This window comes from Glycine soja, chromosome 6 (genome assembly GCF_004193775.1).
Source record: "Glycine soja cultivar W05 chromosome 6, ASM419377v2, whole genome shotgun sequence".
Lineage (NCBI taxonomy): Eukaryota > Viridiplantae > Streptophyta > Magnoliopsida > Fabales > Fabaceae > Glycine > Glycine soja.
This window is the reverse complement of record NC_041007.1, coordinates 29,353,156-29,375,353: the sequence shown is the minus strand read 5'-3', so window position 1 is coordinate 29,375,353 and position 22,198 is coordinate 29,353,156. Positions and strand designations below refer to the sequence as shown.

The following is a 22,198-nucleotide window of genomic DNA, read 5'->3' as shown; positions in this document are numbered from 1 at the left end:
TTGGTCACCCAGGCAAGCTATAGCTCACCCAGGCAAGCTGGTTACTTCACCCTTAAGTCTTTTGGGGGCCCAGGCGAGCTAGAGGCTAGCCTGGGCGAGCCAAGGTTCTGAAAAAAGCTTAAAATGACCCTTTTGCCCTCCTTTTCAGTATCTTTCGCATTCTTAGTCAAAACATTGAATGATCATCTATTTCGCACTATAATTGGCGTTCAGTACCATAAGTTAACTAGCAAGGATCAAAAGATCAATAAACGATAATCCCCAGACGAAATTAGGGTATGACACCCTCCATGAGAACTATATGAAGTTCATAAATGTGTTCATTTTCATGGTTTTGATGTGGTTTCTATTGGTTTTTGGGGTTTGGGTGCTATGAATGGTGTGGAGTTGTTGTGTGAGTGATAGAAAGCTTGCATCTTGGACCCAAAGCCCTTTTCTTTCCTTTTTTCCTCTCAAAGTTTGCTTCTTGGTTTATAGAGGTAAGGGAAGCTTAACCCATGTTTGAAATCTTTGTTTCATGTGTTGAATTGTGGTTTTTGAACTGTTAAAGTGTGCTTTCCATCATTTTGATTGTTGAACATTGAAATATTGGAGTTGGAATTCATTTTTTGGTCCATTGGAAGGAATTCTATTGTAAAAACGTGAACTTATAAGTCAGTCGTGCTTAGCTAAGCCTATAATGGCACTTAAGCAAGACCAATAAGCTGGTCACTTTAACTAGTTGCTTAAGCGTACACTTGGTCTCACTTAAGCATGAGGTTACCGAGAGGAAGAAATTGGACCTCACTTAAGCACACCTTTGGCCTCACTTAAGCACGGGGTTACTAAGAGGGAGAAACTGAACCTCACTTAAGCACTCATTTGGTTGCGCTTAAGCAAGGGTAGTCAGAAAGCAAAAAAAAAAAAAAGAAGAAGGACCTCGCTTAAGCTCAAAGTTAATTACGCTTAAGCATGAGTACCTGTAAAAATCTTCTTCCATGCACTTCAATTGAATTCTAAACTTAAATGCTTTGATGTATTGATATATTTTAAAATGAAATGAATTGAGTTGATTTCTTGTTATTTCTCATGCAATTCACATTCATACAATGAGATTTAGTGTTTGACTATGAGTACTTGTGATATGAAAAGTCTCATGAGGTGTAGATGAACTATGTGAGAGTTCATGAGTTTTTGAGAATTATGTGAATAGTTAATTTATGAGGAATTGAACAAGATTTATGCGATGAAATTGTGATATGATGGATCGAACTTGATATAGTATGGATTGAGTTATTGATGAAAAGAATTATATTGATGATGGAGGATGAGTATAATGATGATGTTATATAATGTTGATGGTTACTCATACCATACATGCATTGATGAATGACATTGAATATGAGTAAGCACGCAAGTTGAGGGTGTTTGGTGGGCCTTCAACCTAGTGTTGGAGGTTTTTGGTGGTAGCTAATGAGAATGAGCCTATAGAATGAATGGGTGAGTGAATCCTTCGATTGGTTAAGGTCTTTGCAAGTCTTATCGAGGTAAGCATCTACCTACGCTTATCAATTTTCGATAAGACCACACTTTCTCTGTAGGATTAGTTCGAGTTTCCTTGAATGGTTAAGGTGGTGACTATGTTAAGGGACGTGCATGAGTTAATCGCTCAAACGGTTAAAATCTCCTTGGAGTAAAGAGTCAACATGACACAACATAATAGTTGGATATGTGCATAAATAATTGTGATTTGAGAATGATGTGTTACTTGATGAGTCATGGAATAATGATGATGATGGTGTATATTGGTTGAACCTTTATGTAATGGTTGATGAACATATGATTATTATGAGATGCTCTGTTATGAAAATTCTAAGACTTATGCTTGATGTATGATTTCTACATGTTATGTTATATATGTGATGATAGTGGATCATGTTTAAATTGGTTTTTTTAATACCATTTTAGTATTATTATTTTTGGTAAGCTTACCCTTGCGTTGTTGTATGCATGGTTTGTGCATTTGATGATCTCATATCTGATGTACATGGGGAGCAGATGGCTAGGAGGTGACCTTTATATAAAGGTTGTGTCTTTTGAGACTTCAAGAATATGCATACCAGAATGTGAAGATGCATTCTTTCTGTTGTTTCTTTCATAGCATATTGTGTAGTGTTGACTGGCTCAGAGTCTAGGAAGTTTACCTTTATAGAGTTGTATATGTTTATATGTATGTTTCCAGGAGCTATGAGTTACTCTAATGTTATATAAGCATATGTTATGAGGAAGTGCCATAAAGCACAATGTTATTCAATTGTATAGTTATATCACATGATGTTTTTTCTTGATATCTTGTGTTGTAATTTTAGGCCTTTAAAACATGAAAAGTTTACAAGTATTTTCATAATGAAATTAAAAGAAGAGTTTTAAAATAAATTAAATAAAGTCTCCAACTTGAGTTAATTCATAGTTTCATGTAACGACAACATGTCATTACATTTATGGTACTGAAGCTGGTCGTGTCTTTTGGGAACAAACCTATGAGGAATAGGTCTATTGTGTCTTTTGTTGTGTAGCTTTGGTGGTTTGTTTTGTTACAAGTTCCCTTTCAAGAGTCGAGTATGACATTTTGGGGGTCTCAATTATGTGTTGGATCTTTAACTTGAGTTAGAAAATTCTTTGGCTGTGTTGTCTAGTGCACTAGAAGTGGTACAATACGATTGTGAGAATGATCACCTCAAAATCATGTTTGGGCATTGAAGGTGGGAGGTGACACTTTATGACAAACTTATGGAAAATAAGTCCTTAGTATCCTTTGTTGTGTGTTATGAAATCATTTTCGTGTGAGCATGATTGTTGGTTGTTGAATTGTATTTAGTTGATTTTCTAAAGAGATCATTGGTATGGTGTTCGTTGTACATTGAGTACAATTATTCCTAGGGAAGAATAGTTGTAGCTGATGTGCATGCTTATGCGATCTTACTATGATCCTTAATCAGTTTGCACTATTAAAGACTTATAGCGAGATAGAGGTTGTTGCAGCTCTTTATCGAGAATCCTTGAGGCTATGTTGTATCAATCCAATGGTTAGTGAGAGATGAAGACTTAAGTGAGGATGAGTTTCCTTAGACTGAGAACTGACCTCAGATAGAATATGTTGAGACTTGTAATCCTTAGGCCAAGTATTGTGTACTTAATGAGATTTCCTTTTTATAACCTATGACGCTTTTATGATTTTTTTTAATTCCCTATGTTTCTTTAGTGTTTTAATTGTTGATGTAGTTTGAAATTGTTTTTTTTAAATGAAGATGGTGTTTTACCATTTTGCCCAAAGTGGTTTTACAAAGGTTTTGGATTTATAAGTCTAGTTTTCCATATATGTTGTTTGTTGGACCGAGTGGCCTCAGAATAATTAAGAAGGGGGGGTTGAATTAATTATTCCTAAAACTTTACCAATTAAAAATTATTCTTTTAAGGCTTTTACTTTTGTTGTTAAGAGAATATGGAGTAGAAGAGAAACTTAACAGAAAGTAAAAGCGAAAATTAAATGCACAGTGGAAAGTAAAAGAGTAGGGAAGAAGGAAACAAACACACAAGAGTTTTTATATTGGTTCGGCAACAACCCGTGCCTACCTCAAGTCCCCAAGCGACCTGCGGTCCTTGAGATTTCTTTAAACCTTGTAAAAATCCTTTTACAAGCAAAGATCCACAAGGGATGTACCCTCCCCTTGTTCTCTTTGAAACCCTAGTGGATGTATCCTCCACTAGAACTGATCCACAAGAGATGTACCCTCTCTTGTTCTCAGTTAAACCCAAGTAGATGTACCCTCTACTTGTACCACAAAGGATGTACCCTCCAATGTGTTAAGACAAAGATCTCAGGCTGTTACACCTTTGATACTTTGTGAATGGGGATACAAAAGAATTCTCAGGCGGTTAAACCTTTGAACGCTTTTGTATTAGGGAATGAGAAGAATCAAAAGAATTCTCAGACTGTGTCATTTTGAATTCTTTGACAAGGGAGAAGGGAGACACAAAAGAATTCAGGCGGTTAGTCCCTTGTTCTTTTGGAAAAGAGAGAAGAGAGACACAAAAAGAATTCAGGCGGTTAGTCCTTGGCGAATTCTTTTTGGCAAAGGGAGAAGAGAATGAAAAGATGAATAGCACAAGTTTTCAAGGTTTAGAAAACCAGAAAACTTCAGAAAGCTTTTGGTACAAAAGAAGAAGAAGAAGTTTAAAGAGATTCAAGGCTTGTAAAGATTGAATAAGTGTACAAGATTGTTGTCAGAAAGATTGATTAAAAATGCAAAACAAAGCCTTGCTTTTATAGACTCTTCATGTCTGGTCAAGAAGGCCATTCAGAAGAGTTATAACTTTTAGAAAAACTTAAAACCCATTTGAAAAAGTCAAAACCTTTTTGAAGAGTTACATCTTTAGATTTTTCAGAAACAAACACTGGTAATCGATTACCAAATAAGTGTAATCGATTACACAAAGCTTTTGAGTGAAACAATGTGACTCTTCATATTTAAATTTGAATTTCAACGTTCAAGGACACTGGTAATCGATTACCAAAACATTGTAATCGATTACAGTCTTTTGAAAATATTTGGAACGTTGTAAATTCAATTTGAAAACTTTTTCAAACTCATCTTGCTACTGGTAATCGATTACAACAATATGGTAATCGATTACCAGAGAGTAAAAACTCTTTGGTAAAGGTTTTGTCAAAAACTCATGTGCTATTCAAAGTTTTGAAAAACTTTTTAATTCTTATCTTGATTGAGTCCTTTCTTTATTCTTGAATCTTGAGTCTTGAATCTTGATCTTGATTCTTGAGATCTTGAATCTTGAATCTTGATTCTTGATTGTAGGCTTTCTTTTTGAGTCTTGAATTCTTCTTGATTCTTGAACTCTTGACTTGTTCTTGATTCACTTGAGATGTTCTTTGATTCACTTGAGTTGTTCTTTGATCTTTTGAGCTTTTTGTTCATCACCTTTGTCATCATCTTTTGTTGTCATCATTGTTATCATCAAAACACCTTTGAATCATTGTTGATTCATCATCAAGCTTTGCTTCCACATTGTTGTGCCCCCTCATGTAAATAGGTTTTAACTTGCTTGACGTTTTTCTAAAGTGGTTTCTTCTTTGAGAATGAAGATGTTTATTTTAACCTTATTTACTAAATTTGTTTTGTAAAGATTTGGTGTTGAAAACTCGTTGTCCAACGTTTGGTCCATGAACCGTAGAGGGAAATGATCCTTCCTTGTGGCGTCATTAAGCTTGCGGTAGTCTATACACATTCTCCACCCTATGATTGTCTGTGTATGGATGAGATCATTCTTCTCATTACAGGACACAACCACACCACCTTTCTTGGGCACCACATGGATTGGACTCACCCAAGCACTGCCAGAGATCGAATAGATAAGCCCTGCTTCAAGCAACTTGAGGATTTGTTTTTGCACTTCCTCCTACATGGATGGGTTGAGTCTCCTCTGCGGTTGTCTTACCAGTCTATAGTCTGCTTTCATCATGATTTTGTGCATGTAGTAGGACGGGCTAATCCCCTTGAGATCGGAGATGTGCCATCCTATGGCTACCTTATACTTCTTGAGTACCTCCACTAACCATGCATCCTCATTTGAAGATAAGTCATTACTGATGACTACTGGCTTGGCATCATTTGCCTCAAGAAAATCATACTTCAAGTGAGGAGGTAAGACCTTTAATTCAACCTTAGGCTTCTCTGCTGCAAAGTCTTTTTTCAATTCTTCAAAAGCATATTCCCTTGAGGGAGTCTCCTTCAACCTGGCCAAATATGCCAGACAACCTCTGAGATCTTTCTCTTCCTCATTGGTCAAACATTCCACAACATTTATTAAGGCTTTTTCCAGTGGTGAATGAATGGTGAAGCGTTGCACAACAAGATCTACTTCCTACTCAACCGACTCCATCTTCAAGCAGGTTTTGCTATCACTGGGATGCTTTATCACTTCAAACAAGTTGAAGGTCACCTTCTGGTCCTTCACACTCATTTCTAGATTACCATTCCCCATGTCCACAAAACATTTGGTAGTAAGCATAAATGGACGGCCCAAAATCAAGGGAATGTTCAAATCCTCCTCTATGTCCATGATCACAAAGTCCATAGGAAAGGTGAATTGTCGAACCTTAACTAGGACGTCTTTAACCACACCATATGACCTTGTAATAGAGCGGTCTAGTAGTTGAAGAGTCATTCGGGTTGGGGCAATCTTCAGGTTCCCAATCCTCCGACACACAGAGAGAGGCATCCTATTAATGCTCGCCCCCAAATCAATGAGAGTTTTTCCTACTGATACAGTCCCAATAGAGCATGGAATGGTCAAGCATCCAGGATCTTTGAATTTTTTAGGCAGAATTCACTGAATCACAACACTACAATTCCCTTATACTATAGTGTTCTCATTGTTGATGTACTTCCCTTTCTTCGTGAGGAGGTCCTTAAAAAATTTAGTGTCCATCGACATCTATCACAGGGCTTCTCCAAAGGGAATGGTGATCTCAAGCTTCTTAAAAATGTCAAGAAAATGAGCAAAGTATCATTCTTTTTCCTTTTCTAAAGGCACCAAGGGATATGGGGCATCTTTTACCGGTACTGATGGTACTTCCTTTCTCACCTCCTAGCTAATTGGCTTTTGGTTTTAGAGATTAAGACCTCACCGCCACTCTCCTTATACTCATTTTTTTTCTTTTTCATTTTTTTCATCTCTTAATTCTTTCTCTTTATATTGTCAGCCTCTTTCTCTTTCCTCTCATCCTCCACTTCCTCATCACTCACATCCTCCACTTCTCCCTTAGCTCTCTTTTCTTTTTCAAGGCTTTCCTTCCTCTAGCTCCTTGTGAGAACCACCTTGCATTCCTCCTTGGGGTTCTTCTCTGTGTGTGCCACAAAGTTCACAGTGGATTTTTCAGCCAATTGCTTAGTAAGTTGGCCCACCTGTACCTCTAGATTCTTGATGGCTGACTAGGTGCTCTTATGATTTGAAATAGAGACCTGCATGAGTTGAGTCAGGGTGTCCTCCAACTTGGTGGTTCTCTCATATAAATTAGGGTCCTGATTAGCGGCCTAATTGGATAGTCCTCCTTGGTCCTTGTTGAAGTTATTCCCAGGATGGGACCTCCAACCCTAACCTTGGTTTTGAGAGAAATTACCTCCCTGATGATAACTAGAGCTCCCCCATGGTGATACCCTTGACCTCTTTAGATGCATCTTCTTGAGCTATGCACATACCTGACTCACGAGCTCTACCGCATAGGGTACATCCTCTAACTTGCATCATAGGGGATGAAGCAAGCTACACAGAATGCAATTGTTAAGGAAGCTTGTTCAATGTCTTCGTGAGGGTCTTGATTTGCTTGACTAGGAGTTTATTTTGAGCTAACAATGCATCTTGAGACTTGAGCTCAAGAAGACTCTTCCTCGCAGGTGCATAAGGTCTATCACGAAGAATGGCATAATCACTAGCTTCCATATTCTCTATTAGCTCCATAGCTTCATCAGGGGTCTTCAATTTAATCTTCCCACCAACAGAGGCATCAAAGAGTTGCTAAGAATGGGGTCGCAAGCCATCAACAAATATGTTTAACTAAATTGGCTCACTAAACCCATGAGTAGATGTTCTTCAAAGTAGGCCATGGAAACGATCCAGAGCTTCACTCAATGACTCATAAGAAAATTGGTGAAATAAGGAAATCTCTGCCTTCCCCTTGGTGGTTTTGGACTCTGGGAAATACTTCTTCAAAACATTCACAACCATCTCCTACCAAGTTCTCAAACTGTTTCCCTTAAACAAATGAAGCCATCCTTTTGCTTCATCGGCCAAGGAAAAAGAAAACAAATTGAGGTAGATAGCATCTTCCGGAACCCTTGTGATCTTCACCGTATTACATATCTCTCTGTATGTAGCTAGATGAGCATACATATCTTTATTCGGTAGACCATGGACGAGATTGCCTTGAATCAACTGAATGAAGGAATGTGGATATGAAATATTGGTCGCTTGAACTTTCGGTCGTGCAATATTGGTGAAATATTGTGGTGTTGAGAAGCTAGAGTAGTAGTCCTCTAGAGTTACTATCGGTGGTCGGTCTTCTGCCATTAAGGGCTCTTCAAAGATGTGTTGCAGATTGGAAACCATTGATTCCTCAAAGACCACAGGAAATGTAGAAGATCATGCAAAGGATGAGGCTCCTCTTTCTCTTTGATTTGTCTTCCTCTCTTGTTCCTCTCTTATTCTCCTTGAAGCATTGTTTCTCCTACAGGTTGCCTCAATCTCCAGATTCAATGGAACAAGGTTGTCCTCCAATGTTTTACCTCGCATACAAGAAGGAAAACAACTACATAATAGGTTAACAAGGTAAAAGAATTAAATACAAAACATAATTAAAATAATGAATTAAGGAATAAAGAATGATTGCTTAAAATTGGGATATGCAAACTACCGAGTACAAAGGACAAAGTCCCCAGCAACAACACCAAAAACTTGTTACTCCTTGGCAAGTGTACCAATTCATCCAAGTAGTATTTTAAAATGCTAAGATCGAGTGTCGAGTCCACGGGAACTTTGACTATACTCAGAGTTTATATATATATATATATATATATATATATATATATATATATCCAATTTTTAAGCAATTAATGAATTGAATCAAATATTTGTAACATGGTGACACATAAATGTAAATACGACATAAATTAAACTATAGGGCTAGCGTGTGCAATAGTGAGAAAATAAACACTTGGAGCAGTGAAGTGACATTTGATGCAGAATTACGGGCATGTTGGGGGATCGATCTACCATAACTACTCTTGATGCAATGTTCATGATTTTTCTCTATTCAATATTATTTCAGTTATTACCTACATCCACTTACATACTCTAGCCATGATCAGCCTACCAGACCCTAACCTACCTAATTTCTCTCCTAATCCCTTAAGAGATAAATCAAACAAATTGTATTATGAATAAAGATGCATCAATTAGGTTAAATAACACCATTCTATCCCTAGAGATGGATTACTTAAATGTTCTTTTCCAGTTCTTAAGAGGTTGTCGCATTGAGCGGTCTTCACGTGCTGAGCTAGGCTTGCACTTAGCGCGACTCTCTAGCTCTTCAATTCTCTTCTATGCCTTCTATTGTATCTCTACAAAAAAAATTATACCACCAAAAAACACTATAAATTTTCTAGCTTTAGCATCTACTGGATAAAAACTCAAAAGATGTTAAATTCCTAATGTTTAAACATAAAAGAAGCAATAAAAGAGAGGAAAATCAGGGAAATTAAGGTATACATAGCAATTATTAGTGGTAAATGAAGGTATGAAGTGGAGGCTAGGCAATGGCAACTCACTTAAAATTTTGAATCGGCCTTGGTTGTCATCTCTTGATAACCCACGTATCACATTCCCTCAAATTTCTAGCATGGAGAATCTATTTCTTAGTGACCTCATTGATCATGGGAAATGTGAGTGGAAAAGGGACCGAATTCAATCCTTATTTGATGCTGAAATTTCAAACAAAATCCTGCAACTTCCTCTTCTAAACATTGACATGGAAGACAAGCTCATTTAGAGTTACAATACAAATGGTTTTTGTAATGCTAAAATTGCTTACCATGTAATCATGAGTAATATTATTGATAATGAGCATCTCAAAGTGTTGGGGAATTGGATGGCAATCTAGAAATTAAACTCTCCTCCAAAGTTAAGCACTTTTTATGGAAACTTCTTAGAAGCTACCTACCAACAAGGAAAAGAATTCTACATAAGGCATCCCTTGTTCAACAAACCGTCCCTTTTGCTCCAACGGTTCAAAGGGTGATTGACACATCTTCATTGATTACAACATGGCTTGAAGCTTCTGGCTTGAAGCTGGTCTTTGGTCCTTCGTTGATGCTCAAACACAACATGCAAAAAATTTCAAAGATTTAATCTTCAATGTCCTGTGTAACATCCCATTTTTCTTAGATTAGGAAGTTCTATGTAGAAATTGCCTGTGTTTGATTGATATGCAATGTAGTAGTATTATTCTTAGTGTAATCATGCATATAAGATATAGAACCATCACTAGATAGTCAGATGACCTAGATTTAAGTCTTGGGTCTAGGGATTAAAGGTTTAGACACCGAGAACCCTTAGTTAAACCAACAATCAACTATAGTTTAGAAAGTCAAAGTAAGGAGATCCTTCATTAATGACACTTTAATTATAGAAGACCTTTAGGCGAATCAAAAACATTTAGACTGACTAGTGAAAGTTTAGAACAAGAATATGTTTAAATGTGAGAAACTATTAGTTTAAATAATTAAGGAGGAGGATGATTAATTTCTCACTCACTTTAATTATTTTGTTCAAGATTAATATATAGAAAAGATTAATAAATGAATTTATCACTCTAGAATTAACTTAGAAGTTAGAATTAATTAAGAACTAATTGAGAGCTTAAGTCCTTAAGTATAGTTAGTTTGAATAGGAAAAAGAGAGGAAAAAACCTAGGAGACCCACATGTAGGCCCCCCTCTAAACCTAACTCCCCCTCTATAAAAGAGAAAGCAACCCCCCTTTCTTGTTGTGTATTGTCTGGCCAAGGAAAGAGAGAGAGAGAGAGTTCTTTGCTTTTTATTTATTCTCTTCCTCCATTTTTGGAAGTTCAAGTCCTTGGAGGTCTAGGTGAGTCCCTCTTCTCATGCTCATCTTCATTTTCTTCTCCTCTTGAAGCTAGAGTCCTCATTCTCCTCTTTTCATTCTCCATGTTCATGTTTAGAAAAAACTCAAGATCCTAGATCAACCCACATTCATTTCCTTGCTTCCTTGAGTCAACAAAGAGGTAAGTGAGGAGTATTCAATTTCTTAGGAACCAAGCTATGTTTCTAGGCACTCAAACTTCATTTATATGATGCTCTTTGCATGTTGAACCCAAATCCTGTAATCTAGATCCGTGACACTATGTTTGCTGCGAATTTAATTTGTGAATTTTGGGTTCAAAATTGAGTTCCTTGAAATTGGAGTTGGAATTTATTGATATGGACCTCAAAATTGAGCCTATTAGGTCCAATAACCTAGGATTAGACATAAAATACATCTCATTTGAGTTAGTATAGCCTATGGAACCATAATTTCAAGTTTTGTACTTTTCAGTAAATCCTGCATTGTTTTGAATGAACTCTACATATAGGCTTGATTTCTGTAGATTTTTACCATGGAACTGAGTTCCTCATGTTTTGAAACATAGGGTTTGGTCTAAAATTTTCAAGAAATGGATTTCTACAACTCTTGGAATTTAGGTAAAAAGTTTATGAACTTTAGAGGTCAAGTGCAAGGCATTTTAAAAATCTGACCAAATGAGAGTGGATTTGGTAGATTTTGACTCAAAATTGAGCCTACAAGATCCAATAACCTAGGGTCTGTCAACATTGTGATGTCCTCTGCTAGATTTGACTTCTCATCCAAGATACTGATGTCACTTCTCTTTCTCTGATGTTGATGCAATCCTCCCAAGGAGGAGACTTATCACTAGAGCCATGCCTAGGGGACTCCAAGAAAATTGGGTTACAGATGCAGGAGAAGGACCTAGGGTTCTCAGGAGCCTTAGGGTAGATTTTAGGCTCATGGACTAAGTATGAGTTCACTTATCTTTGTACATATTAGATTAGGGTTTCATTATTTTTGGGTCTTGTATTTAGGGCTCCATAGTGTAGGGAGGGTACCTTAGTAATGTAGGATTTTTCAGCCCTTATATTTTAGGACACCTAGACTAGTTTTTATAGTAGAGGTAGTTTTGTAATTTCACATGCATTAAGTGCACTATTTGATATGTGTTATGAGAGAAATTTAATTGAATTGGTAGAAGCCCAATCCAATTAAATTTTGGACCAGCCTAAGGGGGAGCTGAGCATTTATTTGCTACACCCCATTGCCACATCATATAGTCACACTTTGTGCATGTCCTTCATGCTTTACATGCCTCATGAAATCTAAACACACTTAGTGGAGAATCTTTGATATGATATTGGATTAGTGGGTTGAACCATAGCTAAAATTCACTAATCATAATTAGTGAAATTTTGGCTCCACAAATTCAAATTCAAATTCAAGTGAAATTTGAATAGAAATTCAAATTTCCCTCCAATTTTGTGTGACACTTAGGCTATAAATAGAAGTCTTGTGTGTGCATTTTTCAACTTTGATCATTTGAGAAATTACACTTCAAAGTTCAGACCTCATTTGAGGCATAAATTTTGTGCCCCCCTCTCTCCCTCTCCCTCCACTCATCTTCTCCTGCCTTCAAGCTTTTATCCATGGCTTCCTATGATGGTGAGCTTGTTCTTGACTCATATTCTCCTTGAAGTGGCGTCTCCAATCACCTTTCCCCCTTCTCCATTTTGCTTCCATTGATCTTCAGGAAGCAAAGGACTCCATTGATGAGAAGATCTGAGGCCTACAAGCTCTACTTGGAGCTACATTAGATGTCTCTTTGTTCGGTGTTGCTGAAGGCTTGGGTATCACACAAGGTGGATATAGTGGATCTCATGTTAGAGGATGAGGGAGAGAACTTGGAGGAGGACACATCGTATGAGGAGGATTCGTCTTTGGACAAGGAGGACCCCACTACGGAGCGTAAGATTGTGGAGGGGAATTCCTCAAAGGATTCATCTTAGGAGTCCTACTAGGAGGCCTTTCTCCATTTGACTTTGACTAATTCTTTTTGTGGATACGATTGACTTTGGGACCTAGGTATAGATGATTGCATTGTAGATCTTGTAATGCACACAAGATTTTAAATTTCCATTGTGACCGTGGATATTGCTGAAAATTATGGATAAACAATTGAATGCACAAGCTAGGTTATTAGTGAAAGTGAAATGGACATTCTCTCATACTAAACAAGTCCCTAATGTAGGGACTTTGTTTTGTTAGTAGGATCATAGGAGGAGTCTATTTCTGACTTATTTTCTCTGTATTGTTTAGGTGATACTATCCCCAGATGCAGATCCCCCTATTGTTAGAATGATGGATTACAAGTATGATCTTTGAATATCCTCAGAGAAATTATGTATCTTTGTTTTAATATATTTTTTTCCTTACCTGGATATTTTCTAATGCGCACATTACTTCTAGTTGATCATGTAATGTCAAATTGTTGTGTTCACATTTTTGTGCTTCACATGTTAGTTGGTATAGGTTTATTAGCAGTTAATGGTCTACCTGTCTACATGTTCAACAATGGATATTTAAGTAATGGTTAATTGGCTTGATATATTAATATAGTGTCTTTATTTCTAGGATTCTAGCTTTATGCAATTGCAACTACTTCATTTTTCAATTTTTTATGCGGCATAGGAGAGTGGTGGTGAAGATAGGAGTGTCATATACATGCAGTTGTCTATAAATGGATACTGACATACAGTGCTTTTATATGGTAGTGTATATTCATTCATTTTGATTCCAGATCATTAAGTTTTTCGATGCAACTCACTGATAGAAATTGGATAATAATGACTGAATTTTATAGAAACACTCTGCAGGAATTATTCTTTCCAAAACAGAGACAAAATTACAACAATTAGAATCAGAATATTCACTCAAACAAGCCAAGATTTCAAGAGCTTAGTTCTCTCCCTCCCAAGGTCTAAACCACATATCTTCAGGATAACCAGAATATGATTCTAATTTTCCTTCTTATTCTACACATACCCATAACTACCTAATTAAAATAACTGGTCCTAATAAACTGCTCCTAATAATAGTAACTGTTGTCCTATTAAAACTAATTGCTAACTATTCCTAATAAATTGCTCCTAATAATAGTAACTACTGTCCTATTAAAACTAACTGCTATTGACAACACATAACAATTATTTCCCCCCTTCTCTTATAAACATTCTTTATAAGAGGTCTAACAATCCATGGAAATGTTAGCCTAAACTTGAGTAGGTATGGGTAGTGGTTGCAATAATCCAGCATGAGACAAAGTTTGATACTTGTTTATTTGGCAAACTTCACAAGTAGCAACATATTGCTGAATATCCTTCCTCATCCCTTCCCAATATATAATGGCTGAAATTCTTTTGTAGGTCCTAAAAAACCTAGAATGCCTTCCTATGGCTGAATTGTGGAATTCTTCCAACAACATAGGAATTATTGAAAATCCTCGAGGCAACACTAACCTTCCTTTAAAAAACAACTTCCTATCCTTGAAATTGTAGCCCGGATGAGAATTTATATCTTGCATCAAGTCCTGTATTAGCCCTAGCAATTTTGGATCATTTTGGACTTCGGTCTCCCATTCTTCTAATTCATCAAACTGCACTATAGATAGGGCTGCATGGGTCATCCTCCTGGAAAGATCATCAGCAACTCGATTTTCATGTCCAGGTCGATACTGGATTTCAAAATCTAGACCCATCAGTTTAGAAGTCCATTTGAATTTTTCCTCTCCTAAAACTCTTTGATCCGAGATAAATTTTAGACTCTTTTGATAAGTGAGAGTGATGAAATGTCTTCCCATTAAATAATGTCTCCATTTCTGGACTGCTATCACAATAGCCATCAATTCTCTCTCATATACAGACTTAGCTTGTGCCCTTTCTGACAAGGTTTGACTATAAAAAGCCACTAGTCTCCCTTCTTGTAATAGAACAACTCCCAATCCTTTATTTGAAGCATCAGTCGCTATTGTGAAGTCTTCGGAAAAATCTAGAATAGGAAGTATTGGCAACTCAGCCATCTTCCACTTCAAGTGTTCAAAAGAAATTTGGGCTTCGTGATTCCAGTGAAAATTATCCTTCTTCAACAGTTGTGTCAAGGGTGTAGCAATTTTTCCATAATCCTGAACAAATCTTCTATAATATCCTGTGAGACCTAAGAAACCTCTTAAAGCCTGTAGGTCTTTTGGAATGGCCCACTCCATCATAATTGCAATTTTCTTTGGATATGCTGCTACTCCTTCCCCTCAAATGATATGCCCCAAATACTCCAATTGTGTTTGGCCCAAAGTGCACTTCTTCTAATTAGCGAACAACTTGTGTTCCCTTAGTAATGCAAGCACTTCCTGAAGATGAACTTGATGCTCTTGCACTGACTTACTGTAAACCAGAATGTCATCAAAGAAAACCAGAACAAATTTCCTCAAATATGGCCTTAACATTTCATTCATGAGGGATTGAAAGGTAGAAGGTGCATTAGTGAGTTTGAAAGGCATTACGATAAACTCATAATGACCTTTATGGGTTCTGAAAGTCGTCTTTGGAATATCTTCTTCCTTCATTCTGATTTGATGGTATCCTGACCTTAAGTCCAATTTAGAGAAAATGGTGGCTCCCCCCAATTCATCAAGCAACTCATCAATGATAGGAATTGGAAACTTATCAGGTACAGTTGTTTTGTTCAGGGCTCTATAATCAACACAAAATTGCCAACCACCATCTTTCTTTTTAACCAAAATAATAGGACTAGAATATGGACTTGCACTAGGTCTAATAATACCTGAGCGAAGCATATCATCTACTAACCTCTCAATTTCATTTTTTTGGTAATGTTGATACCAGTAAGGTCTAAGGTCTGGAATATTGGCTCCTTCTTTGAGAACAATTGCATGATTATGCCGCCTAGATGGAGGTAATCCTTGAGGTTCTTGAAAAACATCTTCATACTCATTCAAGACCGCACTTACCCAATTTGGCTGGGGGGTATCATGAACTTCTTCTTTCGCCAAATTCTGGTATTCCAAGAAAAATCCTTGTCCTTCATTCTTAATGGCTTTCATAATGGGTTTGAATGAAGCCGAAGCTCGTGCCAATTCTGGTTCTCCTTTGAGTACATGGTAGCTATTTCCAAGGGGAATTTTAATAATCAATTCCTTGAAATTAGCCTGGATTTCACCAAGGCTTGACAACCATTCCATTCCCAAAACTATGTCCACTCCACCAAGTTCGAATACAAAGAAATCTTCATGAATTTCCAACCCTTGCATGACTAACTTCAATTTAGGACAAACTCCTTCACAAGGAATTTTTCTTCCATCTCCAACCTCCACATAGTAGGGTGGGGTTTCTTCCACTGTCATTTGACATTCCTTGACTAGTGGAGAAGATATAAAGTTATGTGATGCTCCACAACTGATCAAAACCACCACTTTTTTGTCCCCCAAGGTTCCCCACAACTTGATGGATTTCTTCGTTGTTAATATGGAAATGCTGTAAATTGACAATTGTAAAGCCTTCATTTCTATCTCATCTTCCCTTTTTGATTCTTGCTCTGCAGACTCTTCATCCATACCCTCCTCCAACAATAAAACTTGCAATTGTTTATTTGGATAGATATGACCAGGACCAAATTTTTCATCACACCTAAAACATGACCCCTTTGGTCTTTTATCTAGCACTTCAGCATCTATCAAACTCCTAAAACCCCTCCTTTTAAAGGAATGATTGGTTCTAGAGTTCCCTGTAGAGCTACCCACCGATAAAGTCACTTGTGTTTGACCCTTAGCATTTGGTTCCCATGTCACTGTCCTCGTGCTATTATAAGTTATGAATCCAGCCTTAGTTCCCAAACTTGTTCCACTTCCACCATTCCCTTTATTCAACAAGTTATTTTTCTCATCCACCCTCTGTGCATAGTCCATCAATTCGGTTAATCCCTCAACTGGATGAAGCTTTAATTCTGCCTGTATAACTTCTTTGAGCCCATTCATAAAAATTCCTTTTAAATACGCTGGTTCAGTGCATTTGAGAGGACCGGCATACAACTCGAACTGTTCCCGGTAATCTTCCACATTTCCTGTTTGCTTGAGACTTAGCAACAACTCAAACAGACTTTGTAACATGGACGGTTGAAAATGGCGTATCACCACAGACCGAAATTCGCTCCAAGTTGGGTCGTCCGCACTGAATTCCCACCATTGATACCAAGTTAACGCTTTTCCCTCCATCGCCACCATAACCGCTTATAGTTTTTCAGGGTCGTTCATTCCTTTCAGTTCGAAGTATCATTCTACGCGAATTGTCCAACCGAATGAATCATCCCCATTGAAAACCGGAATTTCGAGTTTTCACCATCTCTTCTCATGATTCTGAGGATTGTGAATTTTTCTGGTGTCATCGTCGTACACGGTATGGTTATCGCCGTTGATCGATACGTCCCTGTCAGAACGCGTTATGATTCCGTGTACAATTTCTACCAATTCATTCAATTGCCTACGAATTTCCAGTCGCTCTTGTCTATCTTCTTCGCGACTCTTCTCCCATTTTCTCGCATGGCTAGTAAGCCTTCAAATTTGCGCTCAAGAAACTCCACGCGTGCATCCATTCCTCTCGTTGAAACCATCTACCGTCCCAGGAAACAAAGACTGCTATGATACTAGTTGATAGAAATTGGATAATAATGATTGAATTTTATAGAAACACTCTGCAGGAATTATTCTTTCCAAAACAGAGACAAAATTACAACAATTAGAATCAGAATATTCACTCAAACAAGCCAAGATTTCGAGAGCTTGGTTCTCTCCCTCCCAAGGTCTAAACCACATATCTTCAGGATAACCAGAATATGATTCTATTTTTCTTTCTTATTCTACACATACCCATAACTGCCTAATTAAAATAATTGTTCCTAATAAACTGCTCCTAATAATAGTAACTGTTGTCCTATTAAAACTAACTGCTATTAATAGCACATAACAATTATTTTCTCCCCCCTTCTCTTATAAACATTCTTTATAAGAGGTCTAACACTCACATGTTGAAATTTTGGAGAGATTTAAAATTAAAATCAGTCGACAATAAGCTAAGCATGTGGTTGATGAAAGACTATGTTTGCCTTAGTTTTTTTCTTTTCTGGCTGCTTTATATACTTATCCTTTGAAATTATTGAATACTGAAATTTAAAAATGATTTTTCTACAGTAAATATAAATATGAACAGCAAAAGAAGAAAAAGGGACAGCCGAAAAGAAGTGCTGGTAATCATTGTATTTCGTTTTCTTTTAAACTTTACTGTTTTCTTCCAATTCATGTAAAACTCAAATTAAGCAATACATATTGAATGCGGTTGTGTTCTTTTAACTGCAGCTAATCGGATGGATTTGAAGGGGCTCAATATGGGGTATGTTAGATCCTTCCTCATTTATTTATTTTTCTTTTATTTCTGAGATTCATATGTTCTCTAACCTGTACGGAATTCTGACATGTTTTGATTGGTGAAGTATAAATAGTTTTAAATTGTAATAACTAAATGTCAAAACTTATGGACACCAAATTTAGGCAGGTTGACTATGGGTCCTCTTGAAAAGCATAACACGTATACCTCTGCATTTGTTTTGGCTTTTCCAATTGATGGACATAAACTTGGTGTTTTTTAATTGTGTATCTTATAAACTAGCAGAAATAAAAGAGAATTTTAAATCTTAAGCATTTCCAATTCATGTACATAGACTTGCTGCTTTTTAACTGTAACTTAGAAACCAGCAGAAATAATGAGAGAAAGCTGAATATTTTGAATTTTAGGCATTTTTATCATGAAAAGTCTCCCTCTCCCCCTTTTCACAAGACTAAAAAACTATGCAATATATTCTCTTCAATGGTGCTTACAATAGTTTTCTTTTTACTTATCCAAATCGCCTTAATTGAATTTCTATAATCTTTTTCTCAATCGGTGCCATATTAATATCCTTGTATATAATCATTCCACATCCTATCCTTTTTTATGTGGCTACACATCCATCATAACATTCTCATTTATGCTACTCTTAGCTTTTTTCTCTCGTTGTCTTCAATAAAAAAATCCGTTGTGAGTGATTCATGTTTGGTATATTGACAAGATTTATGTTGACTTCCAAAGACTTAACATAACCCTCCTTTATGTAGGCTTGGGATTGGTTATGATACCAAACATGCAATTTTTTCCTAAATTTAGTCATATCTGCACTTGCAACCTCCCAAAATGTAAATGTATTACCATAAATATCATAGCCATCCATTACATATAATACAATCACATCCACAAAGCTCTCAACAGCATTTCAAGAGATAACCCAAGCCTTAAATACTCTACAACTATTTAGTTGCCCCAAGGTGGTTGCATAGAAAAGGAGATCAAGCACATATATTCTCTACCAAAGCTTGTGTCAAATGCTAAGATGCTCAACAATGGGTGAAACATGGATAAAAAGAAATCAAGTATCAAATGAATGCTGCAATCCTTCCTCTTGGTTAGCTTATGTCCCTGTCAATAGATCTATGAGCACCACATCCTTTGTCACATGAGCAAGTTATTTTCCTCACTGGTTTGGTTGTACTCCCCGTAACCCACACACACAAACACCTTGCGGCTTTGAATTGTGGAACCAAGGAACTCATGTGGTACAAGAAAAGGCGACCACCAGAAAAGGTGGCACAAAAAGGTGGACCTGAAAATGCCCAGTCCAAATATAGAAAGAGGAACACTGCTGGATGGGGAAGGAACCACTGTTACTGTAGTGCATGAGAGTTGAGGTGGCTGCAGGAACTTGTCTGAATTGTGGCATGTTGGGGGGAATGGGCTGTATGAATTGAGTCTAAGCAAAATGCTAAGGCAACAGTTGAAGGAGTTGTCATGTCTGTTCAGATAGCTAAAGAGGAGTTTTTACATGCTGGGATGGTGGAATACTGACAGATCAAGAGGGAGTGACTGTAATGAACTAATGAGGGCGATACATCAGTTTGAGAAGAACTGGGCAAATGAAAGTTCTTAGTAGTGTAGTGAAACTTCTCAAAATCTATTGATGGCTACCACAACATAGCTCTAATGGGTTGGACTTGGACATAAAAGCATCAACAGGGTGTTCTATGAAGGTGTTGGTAGTTTATTAGATGATAGTTGATAGTTGATAGTTTTAGAGAATTGTTTTAGAAAGAAGGCTATGTCATTGATTTCTTGGATGATCAATTACAACATACCAATTGCCTATTTATAGGCTCAAGTCACCAACCTCTCAATGGTGGTGAATGTTTCTACATTACTTTAGGTCTTTCTAGAGTTTTCATGATAGATTAGTATCATGATAGTTCTAGATTCTTCTATCTTATACATACACTTATAGTTCTAGATTATTCTACGATATTCATACACATTATAGTTCTAGATTGTTCTACCATATTCATACACACTATAGTTCTTACTATTTTCATACATATTATATTTAAGAATATTCTAGAAATTTGAAGCAATTTCAACACTCCTCCTTGATGCAAATTTCTGTGACTCCGAGCATAGCTCATAATTCTTCAAATCTTGGTCTCGGCAACGCCTTCGTGAATATGTCTGCAATTTGATCTTCTGTTTTGCAGTAGTCGAGTTTGATCTCTTTAGTTGCTTCAGCTTCTCTGAAAAAGTAATACTTGATTGCTATGTGTTTTGCTGTTCTATGATGAACTGGATTCTTCGCCATTGCAATTGCTGATTTGTTGTCGTAGTTGATTTTAGTAGGCTCATCTTGTTTTTCTCCCATGTCTTCAAGTATTCTACGAAGCCATATAGCTTGACTCGTTGCTTCAGCAGCTGCCACGTACTCTGCTTCTGCTGTTGATTGTGCTACTGTAGCTTGCTTCTTCGACGCCCAAGAGAACATTCCTGACCCTAGTGAGAAAGCATAGCCAGAGGTACTTGATGTGCCATCATTTTCTCATATTTCTTAACCCTTTTTTGTCACCATTTTAATTACTGATTTGCCTTAATTGTCAAATTAATTATGCAGTTTTATCATTTGGGCCTATTGGATTAATTTTGTGTTTTTAATTTAATATCACGAGAATTATAAGTAATTGGGCTTGAATCCGGAATTGGGCTTGGACTTGAAGAGAGTAGACAATTTTATTCTACCAAATCTTATCTTATCTAGATTTTATCTCATCTAGATTTTATCTTATCATATCTAGATTTTATCTCATCTAGATATTATTTTATCTAGATATTATTTTATCTAGATCTTATCTTATCTTATCTAGACTTTATTTCATCTAGATTTTATCTTATCTTATCTTATCTTATCTAGATTTTATTTTATTTATGGGCTATGACTTAAAACAAATTTGTAAGCTTTGGGGTTGAGAATTATATAACATCACCAAGGTTCTAGTTTTAAGCTCTCTCTCTCTCTCTCTCTCTCTCTCTCTCTCTCTCTCGTTTTAGTTTTGTTTGTTTTGGAAAATAATTCTAGTTTTCTTCGTTTTCTACTACAATTTCATTTGCTATTGATTAATGAAAGGCTAAGTCTCCAGCGTTGTTTTCTCTTGAGGATCAAACACAGCTCTCTTTGAGGTTTTATTATTACTATTGCATTCTGCTCAGTTTTTCCTCTTCACCAATTACTATGTATTTGTTGCTATTAATTCATGCATGCTTAGTGCTTGATTAATTGTCTCTGCGCTTAATTTACGTTCATGCTTAATGATCAGTTTCATTCATGATTAATTGGTGTATGTGTTGCTTAATCAAATAATGAATGCCTTATGTTAAATTTCGCTTAGTAATTTAATTTAGGGTTGGATTAAGTGGTTGAACTGATAAAGGATAAATCCTCGTAACCTAGGATAAGAGACTTGCTTGTGAATCAAGGGGAAACAACGTGTTTTAATTCTGATATTTTATAATTAAAATTTACTTGCTGTTTAATTTACATAAACAAACAACCCCCCCAATTTGTTACTGTTTTATTTCAATCTTTCATGAACGTTTGTTTGACCATTGCTTGTTGGGAGATGACCTAGGATCACTTCCTAGATACTGCATTTTTAATGTTTATTTGATTTGGGTACGACCTCGATCAAAATTGGCGCCGTTGTCGGGGAGCAGTGGACCAAAGGTTCATAATAGTGTTTAGTTATCTCATTTTGTGTAGTGTTTTGTTTTGCATTTCAGTTGCATCCCCTGTTTAGTGACTATTTTAGCGACTGATTCAGCCTTTTGTTTTGCTGTAAACAGTGCTGAACAATGATTAGCAACTGGGAATTAGCGATGGATTTTGCAATTTAATTAGCGATTTTTGTTTTAATAGTTAGAGTTTTTATTTTTGGCTGATTTTTTGTGTGGTAGCTTCTTTTGATCCATATTTTGTGTGAAAAATACTAGGAGCACTTGGTGTGGCATTATTTGAGAGAGACAAAAAAATTTTGAACTTGTTTTTAGCAAAACTTA

At 36.6% G+C, this 22,198-nt stretch overlaps 1 protein-coding gene across 1 annotated transcript in view; it reads left to right on the top strand.

The window, feature by feature from the left end:
* The first annotated feature begins 12,493 nt into the window (after positions 1-12,493).
* The window catches only part of LOC114416070 (translation initiation factor IF3-4, chloroplastic-like), a 53,121-nt gene continuing 43,416 nt past the window's right edge, over positions 12,494-22,198 (top strand). Inside the window, exons 1-4 of the mRNA XM_028380946.1 lie at positions 12,494-12,652; positions 12,996-13,048; positions 17,932-17,987; positions 18,097-18,130. Of these exons, the coding sequence (XP_028236747.1) occupies positions 12,494-12,652; positions 12,996-13,048; positions 17,932-17,987; positions 18,097-18,130 (302 nt within the window). The remainder of the gene's footprint in view (positions 12,653-12,995; positions 13,049-17,931; positions 17,988-18,096; positions 18,131-22,198) is intronic.